The sequence below is a fragment of the Thermothelomyces thermophilus genome, chromosome 7 (assembly GCF_000226095.1).
Source record: "Thermothelomyces thermophilus ATCC 42464 chromosome 7, complete sequence".
Classification (NCBI taxonomy): Eukaryota; Fungi; Ascomycota; class Sordariomycetes; order Sordariales; family Chaetomiaceae; genus Thermothelomyces; species Thermothelomyces thermophilus.
Window position 1 is genome coordinate 3,132,859 of NC_016478.1, and position 20,071 is coordinate 3,152,929.

General features: G+C 57.4%; 6 protein-coding genes across 6 annotated transcripts; 1 reads left to right on the plus strand and 5 right to left on the minus strand.

Annotated features, from left to right (window-relative positions):
• The first annotated feature begins 735 nt into the window (after positions 1-735).
• MYCTH_2312881 (uncharacterized protein) lies at positions 736-1,708 on the plus strand. Its single transcript, XM_003667200.1, has one exon. The coding sequence runs from the start codon at positions 1,493-1,495 to the stop codon at positions 1,658-1,660; it is 168 nt and encodes a 55-aa protein (XP_003667248.1). The 5' UTR covers positions 736-1,492; the 3' UTR covers positions 1,661-1,708.
• Positions 1,709-3,178: 1,470 nt separating this feature from the next.
• On the minus strand, positions 3,179-4,655 carry MYCTH_2312882 (uncharacterized protein). The gene has a single exon (XM_003667201.1). The coding sequence runs from the start codon at positions 4,436-4,438 to the stop codon at positions 3,500-3,502; it is 939 nt and encodes a 312-aa protein (XP_003667249.1). The 5' UTR covers positions 4,439-4,655; the 3' UTR covers positions 3,179-3,499.
• Positions 4,656-5,647: 992 nt separating this feature from the next.
• MYCTH_2312885 (uncharacterized protein) lies at positions 5,648-7,409 on the minus strand. Its single transcript, XM_003667202.1, has 3 exons — positions 6,897-7,409; positions 6,571-6,811; positions 5,648-6,483 (listed from the first exon to the last, which is right to left on the minus strand). Exons 1-3 carry the CDS (start codon positions 7,219-7,221, stop codon positions 5,796-5,798), a joined length of 1,254 nt encoding a protein of 417 aa, XP_003667250.1. The 5' UTR covers positions 7,222-7,409; the 3' UTR covers positions 5,648-5,795.
• A 306-nt stretch (positions 7,410-7,715) lies between these two features.
• MYCTH_2072543 (glycosyltransferase family 90 protein) lies at positions 7,716-10,664 on the minus strand (the record flags this gene model as incomplete). The annotated part of the gene is made up of 3 exons (XM_003667203.1): positions 7,716-9,563; positions 9,738-10,067; positions 10,143-10,664. 3 exons carry the CDS (start codon positions 10,662-10,664, stop codon positions 7,716-7,718), a joined length of 2,700 nt encoding a protein of 899 aa, XP_003667251.1.
• Positions 10,665-12,043: 1,379 nt separating this feature from the next.
• Positions 12,044-14,567, minus strand: MYCTH_2113877 (uncharacterized protein; the record flags this gene model as incomplete). The annotated part of the gene is made up of 3 exons (XM_003667204.1): positions 12,044-14,089; positions 14,136-14,334; positions 14,395-14,567. 3 exons carry the CDS (start codon positions 14,565-14,567, stop codon positions 12,044-12,046), a joined length of 2,418 nt encoding a protein of 805 aa, XP_003667252.1.
• Positions 14,568-17,819: 3,252 nt separating this feature from the next.
• MYCTH_96478 (carbohydrate esterase family 1 protein) lies at positions 17,820-19,054 on the minus strand (the record flags this gene model as incomplete). The annotated part of the gene is made up of 3 exons (XM_003667205.1): positions 17,820-18,190; positions 18,467-18,812; positions 18,896-19,054. 3 exons carry the CDS (start codon positions 19,052-19,054, stop codon positions 17,820-17,822), a joined length of 876 nt encoding a protein of 291 aa, XP_003667253.1.
• Between the last annotated feature and the right edge of the window lie 1,017 nt (positions 19,055-20,071).

Here is a 20,071-nt window from a genome sequence, read left to right on the forward strand (position 1 = left end):
TGCTAGGTGTGACATCGCCTGTTGATCCTGCTTGGCGTAAGGCGCGAGGCGTCCGAACCAAGCAACGGCCCATGTCTGCAGCGGCATTGTGGCGGTTCCCTCCCCGAACGTGAACGGGGTCTTGCTGCTCTTCTACGCAGCCTTGCCCCTTCCCGTCAATGAGGGAGGTGGACCGAGCCGATCGGACTGTCACTCCGGCTGAACCTGAAACAATAGCCAACACAACCAAACTAGAAAAATTAGCGACGGGAACGAGCGAGTGTCTACGATATGCCGGGAAATCAACGTTTACGCCAATGTGAGCAACGGTCGGGGCAGTTGAGCTAGTACCGAGACTTCAGCCTACATGGGGTCGACGTAACAAATTCAGGAGCCTTCCACCAGCAACCGAAAAAACAACGAAGCGGGACCATCGCAAACCTGATAGGGAAACAAATTGGTAAGCAGATCACTTAAGGTCTAGTGCAGTGTTTATTATGTACTTTTTTCCTTCGGAACTCCACTCCTGCGAAGTTCCGTATCTGCCTCCCCAACCATCCGTCCAATAACCAAGTCGGATGTTTATTGACCAGGTTTATGTCCAACATCAAACCGCACTGCGGAGAAAGTGCTTTGGGCAATGCACCAGCGGACTGTGTCGGGGAGGTCTAACCTAGGTGCTGTACCTACACTACGCAGTAATTAAGGGTCACCCATGGCTCGAGGTCCATTGTGAGACCAAAAGGAGCGAGAGTAATACCATGCAGACGGCGGTCCACTGGTGTGCGAATCCACCCCCTCTACCCCTGCTGGCATACGCAGGAGACGGTGAGATCCATTTTCCCTTTCTTTCTCGGCGTTCTTCTGCAGGCGCCTCTTACGCCCTCGGAGGGCCTTTTACCACTACTAATAACCCGACAACATCCCTCCGCCAACTTCTCACTCCTCCCGTCTCTTCTTTCTTGTCATCAACACTTGTATACATTCGAGACACTCATCAGCGTTGCCCGCCTGTAGGCTTTTTGTGCTTCGTCAAGCCTTGATCCGATATTACACATGGAGAACTCTCAGGGTTGAACCAAGCACTCAACCTTCACACAGACATTGAGATTCCCCACCGAGCCGCCTTGCTCACCTTTACCTTCCTACTGAGAACAAAGAACGAAGCAAAACAGAAAAACAATGGCGTTAAGGTATGTGGCTGCAGTCGAGATGTTGGTCATGTCTCTTCTCTTCCCTCTCTTGCTACACCCTCCTCCACACCCTCTCTCTACTCCACCGCTCTCGCTTTCTTTATTTGCTCTTGCCTTTTGGGGAACCTGTGACGAGACCCTCGCCTTGCGGCTCTTGGTTTTCTCTGGTACCGTACGGTACTATAGTTACGGAGATAAAATGCCCCGCACTGACCTTGGCAAGCCAATACCCCAGCAGCGCAAACAGCGGTTCCACCCAGGCTCCGACAGCCGGTTCAAGCTCAACCGCGGCGTCCTCCCAGTCGCAGCCATCCCCACAGATGGTGCAATATCTGGCCCAGCCCGCAGCAGAGGATGGCTCAATGTACGGACGGCTTGCCGAGCAGCCTTTGGCGGGAGATCCCGCCGGTCGCGTCGGGCATTACGAGGCGCGCGCTGAGCACGAGATCAACCGTTTTGACACCCGGTTCCAGCCGTCGCGGCAATAAATCTCCCAGACAAATCCTCCTTCTGACGCAACATCCGGCAAAGCGCGGCCGGGATGCCGAGCCGCCTTACGGGGCCTCTACACTAATGGCGACCGATCACCCGGTCGAGTATTCGTCCTCAATTTACCAGGATCAGAAAACGAAAATAGCAGCGCAGGGTCAGGATAAGGTTTAGTTATTTTTGGGAGATCTCGGACGTGGTGGAGACGGGCGGTGGGCTTCTCAGGGACCACTCCACATTACGCAATTACCACAGTACACTATACTAATTATACTACAACAGGGGACGCCTGGATAGCGGTCATAACCCCACGCAGCTTATCACGGCGGTTCGGATGATGCCAGGAGCAAACACGCAAGCGCGTGCATCAGAAACGGAGAAAACAAAACTAAAATTATCTAATCAATGTATATATACTTCGATGAGACTAATCTTGAAAACAGCTTTTCTCGCTGCTCAGCTCTCCTGAAATAATCCCAATTTTTTTGGCCAATTAACATAGTACTTGTCTTAACAGTGGTTGACTGTCCCCCTCTTCCCTCTCTCACCCGACTGGGATTAACGTAAGGAGCTAGCCTGCCTTCCCTCCCCAAACCGATCAGACCATAACCGGCCAACTTGGCACCCAAAATAGAACATTTTTCCTTGGTGTTTTGTCTGCTGCAGGCCTGCTCATTCTAGCACGGCCAAGATTTGACATCAAGTCGGAGAGCTCCCTCCTAAGCACCGGCAGGAAGCAGGACAAAATCCGGCGAGCGCGGTGGCGGCAGTCGTTGCATGCACTACCGATTACAGACATGTGACCCACTTCCCCCATTAGTACAGCTTAGTGCTCGAGGCATATAGGCTGCAGTCACACACATCACGGGCGACGAACGACGGCAGCGATGGGAGCGCGATCTCGGCCTTTGGCCCTGTCAAATGGCGCAAAACCCACCCAGTATGACAGGAGCGTTCCTCGATCGGGCCCCACGCAAGATTTTGTGTTCGGTCAAATTCGCCTCGCCTCTGCAGGCTCCCGATGGCTTGCTTTTTTTTTTTTTTTTTTTTTTTTTTTTTTTTTTTTGCGTTGATGGCGTTCGGGACCGCGCCGTCCGGACACGGTACGTACATACACGTGTATGCCCCACGGGGCGATGCGCCACGGCACTTCTTCGGGCGTGTGGAGGAACATGGGATACACATGTGTCACAGTGTCGCCTTGTCTGGCGCGACGGGTCTGTCTGCTCCTTTTTTTTTTTCTCTGCAAGGATATGGGGCACGGCACCCGGCTAAGATGTAAGGTACAGTACCTACTTAGGTAGTTAGCTAAGCATTCGGGAATCTTGCGTTCCCATTCTTTCGAGCCGATTGCAACATCGCAAGATGGCACCTTGGGTTGTTTTTATTCTCCCGGTCAAAAGTCTCCGCGGAAGCCGTAAGGCTGAAACAGCGATACGCACCCCTGTGGTCTAGAACGCTTACTTTTTAATAAGTGCGTGGTTGGGGAGACGAGGAAAGGGAGGGGGGGTGGGTGGTGGTGGATGGTTTTTCGTCTAGTTATTGGCTACACTCTAAAAGCGGGTCTTAGACGTGCCCGCGACGGCGGCAAGGCATAATAGGTATGTATGTACATTTTGATGACCAGGGAAAACCGTAGCGATGCTTTGGGCAAGGCTTGTTATCTATAGTATGACAATTGGCAACTGCAACGCCGTTGTTCGAGACATGCTCCAATGCACTCCATTATGTAGGGAAAGGTCTGGAAGACCTGTGTCAAGATAGCCACGCCTAACTGCCAATGCAACGCTCTCTGATTTAATTAGAGGCCCGGGAAGCCATCTGCCTAGGGACGTCGTTCAAGAAACGGTCACGTTCTTGTAGAAGAGGTTGGACCTCCGGTCGCCAGCCTTACCGGAGGCGAAGCCGAGGAAGAGGCGGACCTGGCCGGCGGCCGTCTTGTAGATGGCCAGGCCCTCGGGCTCGCGGAAGCTGAGGGTGGAGCCGGCCTTGGTGATGAGGGGGCCCTGGACGACCTCGCCCGTGTTCATGTCGACGCTGGCGACCTCCGAGTTGAGCTCGGCGCTGACGTCGTACGAGTCGCCCCAGAGCAGGTAGAGGTACCGGCCGTAGGCGGTGTAGCCCTGGAAGTTCTTGCCCTTGGTCTTGGGCAGCGGCTGCTTGAAGTCGGCCAGCGGGGACGAGAAGTCGCCCTTGGTGGCGGCCGCGAGGTCGTAGACGGCGATGTGCTTGCCCGAGCCCTCGAGGTGGTAGCGCACCACCAGCCGGTTGTGCACCGGGTCGACGGCGCACGTGTGCTCCGTGGCCGCCGCCACCGGCTTGAACTTCCTGAGCTCGCTCGACGACTTGGTCAGCGTCTTGCCGCTCGTGAACTTGAACCGCGCCAGCTGCTTGCCGTAGCCGTTGTCGTTGGCGTCCACCTCGGTCCACAGGTACGTCGCCGACCCGTCCGCCTGCGCGCCGAACGAGACGCCGTGGCCGAACCCCTCGAGGTACATGTGGCCCACCTCGTTGCCGGAGAAGTCGAGCTGGGTGATGCAGAGGTCGCCCGACGTCTCGCCCGCGCCGTTCTTGCGCTGCGACACGAACAGCCGCCGGTTGACGTTGTCGAAGGCGAAGCCCTGCTGCACCGTGTCGTCGTGCAGCGGCTTGTTGCGGTAGAGGTCGTACGACGGCTTGGATAGGTCGAACCGGGCCGAGCTGGGCACCGTCGCCGAGACGACCGACGCCGCGAACGCCGCGAGCGCCGCGAGCGCCGTGAAGCTGAAGGACACCATCGTGAGATCCAAATGACGGAAAGGGGGGGGGAACAAATTGGCGGTTCGCTGCCTTGACGAAAGAGCGATACGCAAGGCAGGCGTAGTCTAGGTTATTTTAGTACCTAGTACGCATCTGTATCGAGAGAGAGAGAGAGAAGACGTTCATAGGTAAATACTTGTATGCGAGGCCGATGGGTGGAACTTATTCAGGTTCAAAATTAGAACGCGCCGATCCTGCTGGTGGAACCGCCCGTCGCGTGTAAGCCGCCCTAAATGTTGCGCCGAGCCGACCGTGAAGGGCAGGTATTGTCCCAATTAGGCAGTTGATTCACCTGCCCGCTGCTGCCCTACCCGCACTTTAACAATGGAAGCTGAGCAGGTGCCAATGTGGTTCGGTGCTCAACTGGGCAGAAGTTACCGAGACCGAGGTCCGCAGAGCTAATTAAACATGGTGTCCTCTGCGCCCTTCCCACAGCATTTGTGTTCGTTCGCGGATGTGCGGAAAAGAGTTATAAGTACGAAGAGCTGAATCCGCTGCCAAGCTTTTAAGTGTAAAGCTTGGTTCACTTTGACGGGCGTGGCACGGAAGGCTTACACGTGTATATATTTAGCTTCACGTGTCCCCTGCCTGAGCCAGGTTAGTTGATATAGTTTTTTCTGTGATTGTTTTAGGCAACTGGTCATAACATCTATGACCCTACCCAGTTCTCTCCTCCCTACAAGGAAGCCGGTTACTGTGTAGGTAGGTAAGCAACGTCTTGGCGGCCAGATATGTGCACCACCATCAGTTTGATCAACGTCAGCCAAATCGAAGTTCATCAGACGTCCGACTATCAGGACCGAACAAGTATGTCTTGCACACGCAGGGGGCTGGAAACACTTTCCCTCATACCGGATTTCAAGTCAAAATCCAGGTACACTGTGATATCGCAGAGACGAGAGAGAACCAAGGGCATATTCCAGAAGATTGTCACCATTGATCCTGCCTGGACCATCATTGGTGCTTCAGCCCGCTCTTGGTTCAGTGGTCAGCGGGGTTCAACGCGGCTCGCAATATACAGAATGTCCCCGAGGTTATAGCGGCGCGTCGGTTCGACCAACATCAAGGCGCTTTCATACGCCTCGCCGCGTGTTCTCAAAAGAGCCTCTCGGGAGGCTCATGCGCCACTGCGCAATGAGGCGCGGCCGTTCTTCCGAACCCCTCCTGAGTCTCGGCGCAGAAGCATGATTGCTCTGGAAGTGGACGTCGGTGAAGAGGCCCGGGCGGTCCATGTTTCCTGAAGAGAGGGCAGGAGACGACTGAAAGGTTTAACGGGCGCTTGGCGCCGACCTCGAGTGGTTTGTCTCCTTTGGTTTTGCTGAATCTTTGAATAATTTATCCCTTCTCCCTCCTCTTTTGAAACAGCGGGCTCCGATTGACCGAGCTGGCTGCCCATGACTCTGGCACTTGTCCATCATCTCGCTCCAACCCCTCCCAGCTACGCTTCCGTCGTCGGCCCCTCGGTGGCTCGCCCAACCATCCGCATTCGTCATCATCGCTAGTTCTATCATCGTCGTCTGACCAGTAGCCATCGCCGCTATCGAGCCGGCCGTCGCCCTGGGTCGAAAGCGACCTCTTCTTTGGACTGACACTTCGATTCTGGGATCGCGCGGACTCAAAAACCTGAGCACTAGACCTGACATCCAGTCCTCTCAGGGTTCTGGTTTCGGTCTCGCCTCTGGCCTTGTCCCACAGGCGAACGACGTATTCGAGTTCCGACAGGAAGAACGGCATATGTTCATCCGTGAATATGCACCAGGCGAAGCGTGCGAAGAGGCACTCGACGCTGATGCCGCGAATCGGCTGGGGTAAGCGGTTATGATATAGGCCCACCAGTTCAGGCGAGCCCGACGGCAGCAGCACGTGAGTGACAAGTTGGAAAGACTCGGATGTATATGCGCCAAATTGTTTAGGCACGAAGGTGAAGCGCCGAGCATCGAAGAGATGATGCAGGTCTTTACGGAGGATGAGCATGTTTTTGTCGTCGTTGATAGCTGCTACTTCTAGCGGTCGCCGGCAGTATCTACAAGTGATTAATCGTCAGCTTCCATCAGTCAATCGATAGTACAACTACACTCTCGAGAGCGCAAAAAGCAGCACGAAACCTTACCTATCCAATTTGTTCGATACAAACCAAAGCCTTTCTCCCTCCGGAACGAGGTGTGCCTTCTCAACGGCATCCATATAGCCAGATATCCGGCACGTAATGTCGCGATCCATTGCCGCCGCAGGCCCCTTCAGAGTCGGACGTGGCAGAATGAACTCGGGCAACTGGAGGTTCCTCCACGGCGGCGGAAGATTGCCGTGCGGGAAGCGCCAGTGATGGAACGATGGGATGACGGGATATTTGACTGCAACGGAAATGGTTATAGTCAGACAAGGTGGCTCCAACTCCAGCGGAGGAAGAAAGAAGTATGTATCTGAGAGGAGATATACATGACGATGGGTCGTGTCCCTTAACGCAGAAAAAGTACTCGCTCCCGTGGAGCAAGCCGTCGTTCGGGCGGTTGACTTGTTGAAAAATGGCGTCCTCCGTCAAGTCTTTCTGTGCCAGGTACCCATCGTCCCAGCCCACGCCGGCAACGATGCAGCAAGCTGTCAACGCAATATCGAAGTCGAGCCCGCCGCCGTCTGCGGCCATGAGCACGAGAAGGTCAGGAGCCGAGCTGGGGTAGGCCGGGTGTCGAAATCGCACGGCGCGCGGTGTTGATCCTAGAGCATACGCTGCCGCTGGCGGCGTGAAGGGACGTAGTGCGACCATCTTACGGACGACTAGCAATCGAGTAACTGGATTAGTCTGATCTCGTCCGTCGCGGTCTGTCGACCGAGTGTTTTTGAGGCGTGGTTGCCGGTCAACAGACCCCACAATCGATAAGATAAGTTCCTGTTCGGCTGCGGCGCAGGAACGGTCCGATGGCCAAGGCAGCCGCCGAGGTGGGGAATGACTTTTTGTGGTGGACCGGGCCCTACTACACTAGGGTTCCCGGCCCCACCAGGGTTGTAGCCACCCACATCTTCCCTGCAGGGTGGCCCTGGTCAGCCTCTTCCTTCTTCCTTCTCCATCATCATCATCAACCACTATTAACTCCATAGCAGTTATACGAAGATCGTTGATTTCCGCATCTATCCATCCATCTACCACACTTTTGAATGAAAATTATGTATGGGAACAGAGCAATAACAAAAAAAAACTTCTCACAAGTTTTTAGCCGCTGTTATCCAACCCAAGGTTCCCACCCTTCACGTTGACCCTCGTCAGTCTGTTAATAATGGCCCCCGCGTGACGTCCGCCAGCCTTGCAAGCTCGAGCACCAAGCGCCACAGATAGACCTTGAAATCGACGTCGCGCATCGCCCGGGCGGCCCACTGGGCCCCTTCCTCGCCGACCCGGCGCGCCGCCTCGCGGCCCCTGTCGGTGCCGAGGAACCACGCGACCAGCTCGGGCAGCTCGCCCATGCCGACGCTGACGGGGACGTAGTGCACCCAGGGGACGACGAGCCCGCCGCCATCACCACTACCGCCGCCGTGCCACCACTCGCGCAGCACCGTCTGCTTGAGCACGCACGACCGCGACGCCAGCAGCCGGCGGAACCGGCCCGAGATGCCGTTGCCGTCCAGGTCCAGCACCAGCCGCGCCCGCAGCGCCGCGCCCGCCGCCTGCCGCGCCCACCGCGCCCGCCCGCGCAGGTGCGCCCGCTCCCGCCGGCACACCGCCCCCGGCCGGCACTGGAAGATGCGCGTCGCGTACGCCCGGTACAGCCGCGTGTTGAGGAAGCCGGTCCGGGTCGCTCGGATGGCGGGCGCTGACTGGTCGTTGGATTCTTCTTGCCGGAGGTAGATGTGTTGTTGTTCGGGGTCCAAGTTCTGCGCCAGGGCGAGGAAGCGCTGGCGGTGGAAGCGGCGCCAGTCGTTGTCCGTCCTCGCCACGCCCCCCGTGGTCGACCCGGCCCAGTACAGGTGGTCCGACTTGTGCGACCAGGGCACGTCGTCCGACGGCTCGTACCGGAACTCGGGCTCCACCACGTACGCCGGCGACGGGAACGGAATGTCCGACATGGTCGACGGCTTCCCCGTCGAGAGCACCGGCACCAGGCCCTCGATCAGCCGGAACGACGCCGGCGCCCGGAACAGCCCGTGCGTCTCCGCATACTCTGGGTGCGCGCAGAGGTCGAGCGCGGCACTGAGGTTGGTCACGAGCGGGAGCCCGTACGTCTCGACCGGGGGAGGCGGAGGCGGAGGTGACCGCCGCCCTCGCTCCCGGTCGACCCGTGAGGCGCCGCAGTACTTGGTGATGGCGTCCCAGGTCGGGCGCTCGGCAAAGTCGGTGACGCTGAGGGTCTTCTTCTTGTCCGGGCTTGGAGGTCCCGATCCCGGCGGGATGAGGACTCTCGGTTCGTCGAGGTGGTTGACCAAAAACTTGGCATCTGGCAGGACGCCGGGAAGATCGCCCAACAACGTGTTGAACAGGTCTCCGATGTGCCTGTCGAACGTTCGCACGGGATGGCTGCAGCTGGTCTCTGCGGTGGCGCCCGAAAAGGAGCAGAGCCACAGGTCGATGCCGGCCGTGTCGTACGCTTCGTCCATGATCTGCGCCACCTCTTTGCCGCCGAGCCTCCAAAATGGCGAGACGGACTCGGAAATCATATCGAACTCGTCGACGATGGGCGATCGATTCTCCACGGCAAACTCGAACCACTCTCTGAATCCGGGGGGCGGCTCGATCCCGTACCGGCGTCGATATTCCTCCACCGCGGCCGAGTACGTCCTCGACTGCCGTTCCAGCAGCCGCTCAAAGTCGGCCTTCGCACTTCGTATAAGGACCTCGACCGGGTGCTCGAGCGAATGCAAGGCTGCCGATTGCGCCCTCCCGATGGCCGCCGTATTGGCCAGGTACGGCCCGACAGAGACGAGGCATAGAGCCCACAGGAGCAGCCTGCCTCTGGCCTGCTTCGGAATTGCCGAGACCAGCTGAGCAAGGACGAGAAGAGAGACAATGACGGGCAAGGCGGCATCGAGGTCGGAGAGCTGAAACGAGGGGTCTTGGCTGGCCACCAAGCCAAACGTCCCCAGCGTCGTGGCAGTACACCAGGAGGTGTGGCGGGCCTGCAGAGAAGTAAATAATTATAGGACCCCCACGATGAGAGGGAAGGAACAAAAAAAAAAAAAAAAACCTACCGTCTGGATCGAAAAGTGCCAAAAGCCAGCTTTGAGCAAACCCAACAGAGGCACGGTCCAGCCCAGCTCAATGCTCTGTATCCCAAATGCACAAGCTTGAACACCTAGCACACCCCCTAGAAGGATAAGAATTCTGTGAGAGAGGGGCTGGATGGCCTCTTCGATGTCGGGTATAAGCGGGAGAAGGCGAGGACCACCGGCGGACCGGGGCATCAAGGCAGCGTAAACAAGGAGCAGCGCGGCCGCCGGAAGGAGTGGCAGCGCCAGTTCCAGGAGACTCCAATCGACCAGGGCGAGCATCGCAACTGCGGCAACCAGGGTCGTGCCCCAGACCGTGTTGGCGAGGGCGGCGAGCCCAGACTGGGGGGGACTCGGGGCCATCCGGGGCCGGAGCTTCCTGTCCGCTACCAGGAGAAGCGGTGTCAACGCCGGCTGGGGCATGATCTCTGAATCAGGATCCCATTCCGACCGCGTATGACAGAAGCAGCTGAGAGAGGGATGACTTACAAAGAGGCTGATCTCCCCGATCTCGGCCGCGTAGCAGCAGGCCACCACGATCCCCGCCGCGACAGCCCATACCGACCTCTCCGACGCGTCCTTGCTGCCGCCGACATGACCGGCACCGCCGCCGCCGCCGCCGCCGGCGGACGCACCATCATCCGGCCACAGCAGGCCCATCCCTCCTTCCAGGAGCTCGTCATCACCCTCATCCGCCCGCGCCCTCATCGCTCCCGACCTCCTCCTCCTCCTCCTCTTCCCAACCATTCCGGCCACCGCAGCCAGGAGCGCCCAGCAGACCGCCTCCGACACGACCTCGCCCGCCTGGCTGACGCCGCCGGCGGCCGTGGACAGCGACGACAACCGGTGTGCCCCGGAGGCGCTCAGCGCTGCCAGCCCGGCGGCGATGGCGGCGGTGGTGGCAGTGGTGGTCACGGGGCGGCCTGGGTCCTCGACCTCGCCGCCGCGGAGGAGAGCCCAGGGTTGGGGCTCGAACCACCGTCGTCGCCGCCAGGATGGTGCCGCCACCATTTCTCTCTCTCTCTCTCTCTTTCCCCCACTCTCTCTCCCTCAAACTCTCTTTTCCCGTCCCACACGCGCACACACACACACACGCACTCTCTCTCTCTCTCTCTCTCTCTCTCTCTACGGCTATCCCCTGCCTCGGCACGACCTGCCCGCTTAGACCGTGGCGGGTGAGTGGGGATAGAGACCGGCAGCGGCGTTCTTACATTGAGACAGGCTAGACAGAGTGGGGAAGGGGGATGTGTAATCCGTGAGTGTAGGGCGAATAGTTGGTAAGGAGAGACGCGGTTGATTTTGAGTTTGGATCTGGTGGATACTTAACGAGAGCGTGGCCAGGGGGTTGAGCCTACCCTAGCCTGAGGCTCGGAATGTTCACGACAGGGTGGCATCAGAGGACCAACGGGGCACGAAGACCCTCCATACACAGTATATCTATTGGCTGGAGACGTCGTCTTGGCTAGAGTGGCTACGCTAGTCAGGGGCTCGGCAACAGGGGGTGGCGGATCACAGACTAGATCTGGGCGCTTTCGGCGTTAGCAGAGAGGAAACCGTTTTCATCGATCCAAGTGGTCGTTCTTTGTCTGGTCGATACAGCCGCGGCAAACGGAGCCAATCCGATCAAGAAGAGAAAAAAAAAGAAAGGCAGGAAAGCGAGCAGAAATAAAATCTCAGAGGTGTTTCAATGGATCAATTTGCAAAACACCCCAAATTCAGATCATTAAGTTAACCCATCGACCCTAGCCATGACACAAATAGCTAATTATTACTACCTAGTGTACCTTAAATAGAGCAACTCGCATCCCGCGCGCTCCGATCAGCCCCGGGTGGCAGCGCGTCAACTGCGACCAGACTGTGGCTGATTAAGGGGCAATTACGTATAGAATATCACGTATTACACGGCCATCGAGCGGTCCAGCAGGACAAGAATTGATGCATCATGTTGTTGCTGTTGATTAAACCCTGGATCCGCTAACGTAAGTACCTTAGTCATGGCATCATCACGACAACTTTGGTTTGTGTTAATTATGCCCCTCTGTAAATCAGCTCCGAGCGGCCGGATTTCGACTTTGAACCTCTCTTCTCCCTTGGGTGACACTCTCTCTTCCTGAGTACGATCCTCACACTCCCCCGTACTCCAATGAGAATCAAGCCTCACGGGGGGAGATGCCATTATCACCTGACAGCACGGCGATCCTCCTCCCCGATCATTCATTTTTTTATCGCACTTAGTTTGTCACGGGGACGATTAATGTAATTACGGCGCGTGTACCAGTCATGTCTAATCGCCATCCAGATTATTACCTAGCTTCACCTCCACCTCCCCGCGCACACAGCACAAAACATATTAATATGTAATTAATATGCACATCTTGACTAGGTACTAATTAAACCCCTCTCATCCTCCACTCCCTCACAACAGCCGGCTCCCCTACGTGCACATACCCGACCCCCCACCCCCTCCGGCCGGTGAGCAGGACGCGGCAGGCCTCGAGGCGGGCGTACAGGCCGACGTGGGCGCGGGCGCGGGGGCCGCAGACCTCGGCGTCGAGGAGCTCGAGCAGGCCCCTCCCGTCGGCGTCGCGGGCGTGCGCGTTGGCGCCGCCCTCGAGCAGGGTCGCGAGGGCGACCTTGCGGCCGAGGCGGGCGGCCAGGAGCAGGGGGGTCTCGCCGCGGCGGTTGCGCGCCTCGAGCCGCGCGCCCGCGCGCACCAGCGCCTCCAGGATCGCCTGCAGCGTGCGCGCCTTGTCGTCCTGGTCGTCCGACACGTGCTCGATGAAGGCCATCAGCGGCGTGTACCCGCGCCGGTCGTAGTGCGACACCGACACCGAGACGGACGGGTGCAGCAGCGAGTGCAGGTGGCGGAGCCGAGTCGGGAGAGTCCCCTCGACCGGCCCGCCGCCGCCGATCGGAGAAGAGGAAAGCTGCCCACCTGCGGAGGCTGGCGGGGAAGAGGATGCTGTTTTCGTCATTTTTGTCGCTGTTGCCGTCGTCGTATTGGCGGCGGCGACGGCGGCGACGGTGGTGGTGATGGTGGAAGTGGTGGTTCCCGCTGTTGCTGCCGTAACGGTTGTTGTTGTTGTTGTTACTGCTGCTGCTGAACCGGATGGCTCTCTGGACTCGTGTTTTTTGCGCTTGAGGTTTGGCCGACTGCCCGACGAAGAGGAGGATGACGAGCGGACGTGGCGGTCCATAGCTTGCTGGTCGAGAATTGCTTCGGCGAGACAGTGCAGACCATTTCGGCCATCGGCATCTTCGATGCTGGGGTTGGTGTAGGAAGACTGGATGACTTGTACGAGGCGCGCATGGTAAGCGAGGAGCGATCCCTCCGAGGTGGCGGACTTGGGCCGGCTGGATGGGCTTGCACGAGCAATATTATCTTCGACCTGCGGGGAGGGACTGCCCATCCGACGGGGCGGGATGTACGGGCTTGGACTGGCCGCGGCGGGGTCTGGGACTGGGCTGAAGCCGAATGCATCACGGCGAGTGACAAGCGTCGGGTCAAAGGCAGACACGAGGCCGGCGAGGAGTGCCTGGTCCCTGAGGAGGGAGTGCGCCCGGTGGAAGAAGGTCCTCCCGTAGACGTCGGTCTCGTGAACCAAGCCTGGGCAGTGTTCCACGACATGCGCTAGAAGCTGCCTCAGAGGGGCGGAAGGGTTCGAGAGGTCGGAAAACCACTCAAGGTTCAGAACATGAAGAAAGGTCTGAACGGCGGTGTTGACTGCTGCCAACTCTCCGCTGCTTCTGGCGCTCAGCACCATCTCAAGCAGCCTGTCTTGGTAACCATCCAGCGCGGCGAATAGGTGCAACGGCGTGTTTCCAAAGCTGTCTCTTAGACTAAGCCCCCCCGGCGACGGCTGACTCAGGACATGTCGTGCCCTGTCGCTGAGCTCTCCGGTGGGGAGCAGCCACGAGTTCGGAGCAGCAGCGGTATGTTTAGCGATGGAACACCAACAGTTCCCTCCTCCGTGCGGCTGCCCTGGAAAGTCGGCACAGCTCCGAGTGTGGGCGGTGAGAAAGTCGCCCGGAAGCGCGAACCCGGGGTCCGGAAATGGTTCGTATGGCTCGGTCGCGACATTATCGTTCGGGAGTTCGGCTGGTCCGGACCCCTCGCTCAGCGCTGCCGAGGGGCGGCGCCCTGAAGACCGATCATCAGAGCACACCGAGATGGTGAATTCCCTGACGAGCGACGACAGTTGCATGGCAAATTGGGTAGAACAGTTGGATACACGTCGTTTGATGTCCTGAATTCCAGCCATGTAGCTTTCTGCTCCCGACTCTTCGGTTGGATCCGGGCGCGGGGTTGGAAACGTCAAGCATGCCGTATTGAAGGTAACGGGAGGGGTAGTGAGATGAAATGATGCGGTATCTTCTGTCTTGACACTTTGCCCAGACTGTAGGGTCTGTTCTGACCTTCGAGAGCTGCTCTCTCGCTACGAGAACAAAGGAAGGCACAGTTAGCGTACAAAGTAGACTCACACAACCGGAATTGAGGTTTACCTGTCCAAAGTCGAGCACCGTGGTGGTGCGCCTGCTCCTTGCCGATTTCCTTCTCTGGCGCCTCGGGGACATGGCGAGGCTGTTTATCCGTTTGCTCATTTCAACGCGTGATTCCGGGCGGAGGTAACGGGGGTCATTGTCGAGAATCTTGTGGATGGTTTTCTGTGCCGAATTTTTCCTGATCAAAATGTCAGCCGTTTGGTTCTCTCTGTCGGCTGAGCAAAGACCATCTGCTCACCTCGGGCTGAAGCCGTCGTCCTCAAGCACCTTGATAATTTTCTCAAGGGACAGGGTGGAGTATAGGTAGAGTCGAGCCAACTTCCGTGATCGGGACACCGTCCACTGTGGCGGGCGTCCTATCCTGGAGCCCGAGACCGGTCCGGCGATGGTCGAAGCAGGCGGTGAAGCCATGTCGATCGAGCCTGGGGCTGAGCTTGCAGTGAAGTGTGAGTGGTGAGGTTGGAGCGAGATCAGCCCTTCATGATGGCCATCCACTCCGCCATGGCCTCCATATAATGAATCGAGATAGGCGGCAACATGTTGTCCTGGCCGGAGCCGAGTTACTACGTTGACAGGCATGGTCTTCCAGCAGGGTCAAAAAAAGTCCGCCTTCCGTGTTCGACAACGTGCGGTTTCGGCGAGCCGCCTCCATGGACTGTGCAGAAGTCCTGAGAATATGTATCGAGGGTTAGGCCAACCATTGTCCAACAACGACCAGTGCGGGGAGCCCCCCACCCATCCCCGACCTTGCTCCAGAAGCTCGTGCATGAGGGAGCTTGTCCTGACGACGAAGCTCGTGTGGGTGTTGCCTTGGGGTCAGCCTGTAGGTGTGTTGGTGGGAGGACGATATGTCCGAGGTGGGGCGATGGTGAGGTACCCGTCTTTGTGCTAGAGAGGCACGCGTTACCCAAGTACCCCCATAAGTATAAAAAGTGGTGCGCAGGGAAGGCTTCGCTGCAGCTTCGGTGCAGCTTCTCTGCAGCTTCCGTGCAGCTGCCAATGGAGGGTTGATGTTACAGTGCGGCGCCCCTGCATGGAACAGGCGGCGTCGAAAGGCGCTGCGCCGTACCACTGCTGTCCCCCCACTGTCCGGAACAGGCTGCAGTTCGTGTGAAACATTGCGGTGGGTTGCGTTGTGGAGCCAAATGTAGGCGCCGCGCCGCCTTCATGCGCCATGTGGCCAGCGCCATGGCAGCCCGTCGCAAGCGCCGTCCAAGGATTCAAGATTGAATTTCCGCATTTGGCGAAGCCCTTGGCGGCGGCACGCGTACGAGCCGGAGGACCAGCTCAGCTGTCAAAAGCATTCAGCTCTCTCTCATTTTGGCGAAGGCAGGTCAAAGGTAGACCGTCCAGATCGCCTCAAACACGACTTCAAACCCGCCGTTCCAGTCGTCCCTTCGTAGTCAACCGCAGCAGCATCCGGAAAAGAACAAGCAAGCCGGGACAGGGTTAGCGGTGCGGATGAGGTCGACCGCTGCGGAGATGGCTCTTGGCGCGCAGGAATGGGCCATGAGACCCGTGGGTTCGTTCCTTCTAGAAGGCTTCCATGCACACGCCGCGGTCTTGCAGCTTCGGAGGGGGGAAATATGGCGCAGTTCGACGGATGCCGGGTCTGTTTGCCTGTCCGCTGTGCTTGGGTTGAGTTCGCTTTCTTCCGAATCTTGGTTAGTTCCGTTGGCGAACCACGCAGCGGAGTGACCGAGTGTTGTTCCGCCCTTTCCCCACCCAGAGACCAAGGGGACAGCCGAGAGCGGGCGACCTGGAGGTTCCGTCGAGCTCCGCACGCGGTCTGCCACTTGCAGCCGTACAGGTGAATGCAAAACGATGACTAGTTGCCATGTCAAGAAGGCACTATGAACTTCCTCTGACAAATGAAAAAGGTTGCTAAACAAAGCGTTGCATCTGCATGCAGGTACATACACCAAGTAATTATTTGGGGTCGACAGGGCGCGGGGATGAAAACTAGCCGGCCAGTGATCGTATAAGATCGGTTTTTTTTTTTTTTTTTTCGGTATGAATTCGCAGAAGCTTTGGACGTCAGACTCGAGGTGTTAGCTTTTCTGATGGCGTGCGTTTGGCTGCTTCCTCAAGTTGCGAAGCTGATCGACAGACTCAAACCTTGCAACAAACGAACTCGGTATTAACATAACAGAGGCCAAGGTTCGGATAATGCATTCTCGTGTGAGGGCTGCAAATGTAAGTGAGGCTGAAGAGCTTGGACCAATCCGAACTCGATGGCTTCGTCAATAAGATATGTTGGCTGCCTCGGAAGTGACGTTAGGTAGGTACCTGATAAGTTCAGGTAGTAATTATGTTATAGGTTTCAAGTTCCCTCCTGCAGAGTCGGCCATGACCGGAGGGGATGCCTGAACCTTGGCTGCTGTATCGTCACTTCCCTGTCAAAATGACCGTCAATAAGACTCGGTGCCTTCCAGATCTGGGTACCTTAGGTTAGTAGAGACAAAAGGCATCATCCCCTAGGTGATTACGTGATGCTCGGAAACCGTCCCAAAAACCGAGGCCCTAGAGTCTGAGTGCTACAGCTCGGTGGCTGCAAATCACTACTTCTCAGAAGGCTGCAATAATACGACACCACAGCGGTGTTCGCGCCGTGGGCGGCACTCCTGGACCAACTGGTACGGGTCTGCAGAAGTAGTGATAAGATGCGTTGATTGTTCCAAGTGCCGGAGGCACTTCGAGATGCTGTCTAAATACATGTCAAACCCTGGCTCGTCATCCCTGTTGGTGGGTCAGCCAGATCTGACCCACTGGCAGTCAAATCCTGTAACACTGAGGATCCGAACTATTAATCATTGAAAACATTTCTCGCACAATAACGGAACCACATCTGCGCGCAATCTCAGCCGCAGAGCCTGGTCCATACAATTCTCGAAGCGAACATTACTGCTGCTAAAATAATTCAGGTAATCTTTCGGCCAATCCGTCTCTCGTCGCGAAGCACAGTCCCCTACTTAATTAACTAAGGTCATTACCGTCCCATCGCTCCAAACCACAGAAAGGCCCCTCGGTTGTGCGCGGGCGAAGGCCACAGCCAGATATTGGTACAATACCAGCGCTGAATCGATCGCTGTCCAATGTCGAAGCATTGAGGTAACATTCGTCTTCGTCAATGTGTTCGGCCCCATCCGGGAGTTTCCTCAGCTTGCATTATTACCGTCCGGACTTTAGGCGCCACCCGCGCCGCTCTGGATATTGGCACCGACGGTTGTATGACACAACAAGTCCCGGTAGGATTCGGGTGTGAAACCTTGCACCCGATTGGCACAGTCTGAACTGAAACAAGTTGAGCCTCGAGTTCGGACGGCATACTACTAACCGTACTTTTGAAACCAGCTCTAGTCGGCGACTTTTGGTACCATCAATCCCAGGTAGGGAGGGAAGTTGACAGCAAGATAAGAGCAGCGTAGCATTAAGCTCCGAACAACTAACTAAGGTACCTTTGGGAGATACCTAATCAGGTACGTAGGGAAGTCTAAAGTACTCAACCTGAGAAAATTTAAACAAGTTGGAACGTTTTGCTCACCCAACGAGCTCATCACAGCTGATTGCAAACCGATTCTGGGATCGTTTGTTGTGCTCCAGCCGTGTTTGCCTCGACAGGAGCGGGCAGCGCGGGAGGTTCAGAATCAATGCAGGTTCCTCTCAGATCAAGCCAAACCACTGGAGCAGCTGCTGCTCGTTCACTGTCGACTGATGGCCGATGCCCTGGCCAAAGAATCCCTGCAGCTGCGTCCCGTCGCCATAGATCTTCTGGGTCCACCCGGGGGACGGCACTCCGCTCACCTCCTGCGTCAACTCGACGCCCAGGACGTTGGACCACTGCTTGAGCGCCTCCTCGGCGCACTGCGGCCTGACGAGAGTGTCTTCAAGCCCGTGGAAGATCTGCATCCGCGGCCGCCGCCCGGTATATCCCGCATAGGCATTCCGGACAAAGTCGCCCCACTCCTGCGCTGTCTTCTGTAGGCCCTGGGCGCAGGTCTGGTTGGGACTGAACGGCGTAGCAGATTCGGCGCCTGTTGCATCAGAGTGTTTCGCTCCGTCAGCAGGCATCGCTTTCATTAGAAATCAGTCAAGGTTGACAGATGGGCCTGCTGCTCCCGTCGTAGCTCGGGATCCGGTTGCGATCCCCACATAACTTGGTCTCTCCCACTGCCTCGCCACCTGGATATGTAGGTAGGTGGTGACTTTCTCAGAAGAAAAGAGGAAGGAGGGTGGGGGGAGATTGGCGCGGTGGGGGAGAGGATGGAGGGAGGGAGGGGAGCGGCTGAAGCGGAAGAGCGAGGACTTACCCGCAGCACAACCAAAGGCCACACCCGAGTACACGGCGCCGGCCTCGAACACGTCCGGGTACGAGCCGGCGAGCTGGTTGGTCATCATGCCGCCGGACGAGAAGCCCATGGCGTACACGCGCGAGCTGTCGCCCGAGTGCTTGTCGAGGGTGTAGTTGACCATGCTGACGATACCCAGCGCGTCGCCGCCCTGGCCGTGGGTCAGGGTGTCCGGGTTCTGGATGTCCCAGCAGTTGCTCATGTGCGGCGTGCTAGGGTAGATGAGGATGAAGCCGTTGTCGTCGGCATACGACGGCAGCTGGGTCCCGCTGAACCACTGCTGGGCGCTTCCGCCGCAGGGATGGAGCTGTGGGGTGGGTTGTACGACTTCCCATCAGACCGCTGCTGCTACCATGGCGGAGAGGGAAGCGCAGCGTGGACACATCTTACCGCAACGATCACTGGGGGGTTGGTGTCCAGCTGATCGGGCACGTAGATGTACATCTGAATGTTGGTCGGGTTGTCTCCAAACTCGGTGACCTCCTGCAGCGAGGCGGCGAGGCATGTTGCCGCCAAGACGGCGAACCCGAGGAACGAGCGAACCAGCATGGCGGCAGACAGGTCGGAGAGGTGTGGTCGGGAGTGAGACGGCTTGAGACTCGATACAAAGCGTTGGACCAAACACCAACGGCTACGGACGTAGTCATTATATGAAACACTCGCTTTGTCTACGCTAATTATCTGACTTGTCTTCTTCTAGCCTACGGACCCAGAGCGACGCATCAAGCATGGGCCACCAAAGATTTGCGAACGCGACTACTACCTCTTCGGGCGGCGGCACCGAAGAAAAGTTCCACTGAGGGCGGGTAAATTAGGCGACGCGACATCGCCGGTAGCTGAACCGCCCTATCGAACCCAAGATTGAAGCCATATGTGTGGCGTATATTAAACAGTCAACGGGTAAGTCCGGGGTCAATGCGCGTCGGCAACTTTCTTCGGCAACTGGGTCAGGGGTTTCGAGTTCCTGTTGGAAATCCTATTGGGGCGTTTGCAAGGCTGCCGATCAATGCAACGACAAATGTTGACGCCGCCAAACCGGGCGCCCGGGATGGCAGCTGTTCCTGGAACGGGATGTTTGCATTCATGGTCACGGAATGGAATACCACGTCATACGTCTCACAAGAGCAAGGGAAGCATGGCACCATGGCGAGTGTTTCGGCAGTTCCGGATGCCACTGGGAGTTGACTGAATCTCGGCGTATGCAACCTCGTTCATCTATAGGTCCAGGTATGTGGAAGGACCCCAACAACGCAGCAGGTCGAAGTTCGACCAAATGCCAATTGGATTACAATCATTAAGGTAGCCAATTCCATGGGAGCAAGCACTGTAACAAGATACAGGACCAGACCCTCTCCTACGTGGAGGAGCCCACGAAAAAATATGTTCGCCGCGTAAATAAGGGGCTGAGGTGTGATGGCTGTTTGTGTATCTAGAAAGCCATCTGCACTCCTTCTCTCATTGTCAACGTGTGAAAGTTGCCGTGATGAAATCAGAGGCGCTGGCTGAGGGAACGGGAACTGTGAGAAAAATCTGGCTGTTGGTGCTTAGCATACCCTATCGAACGAC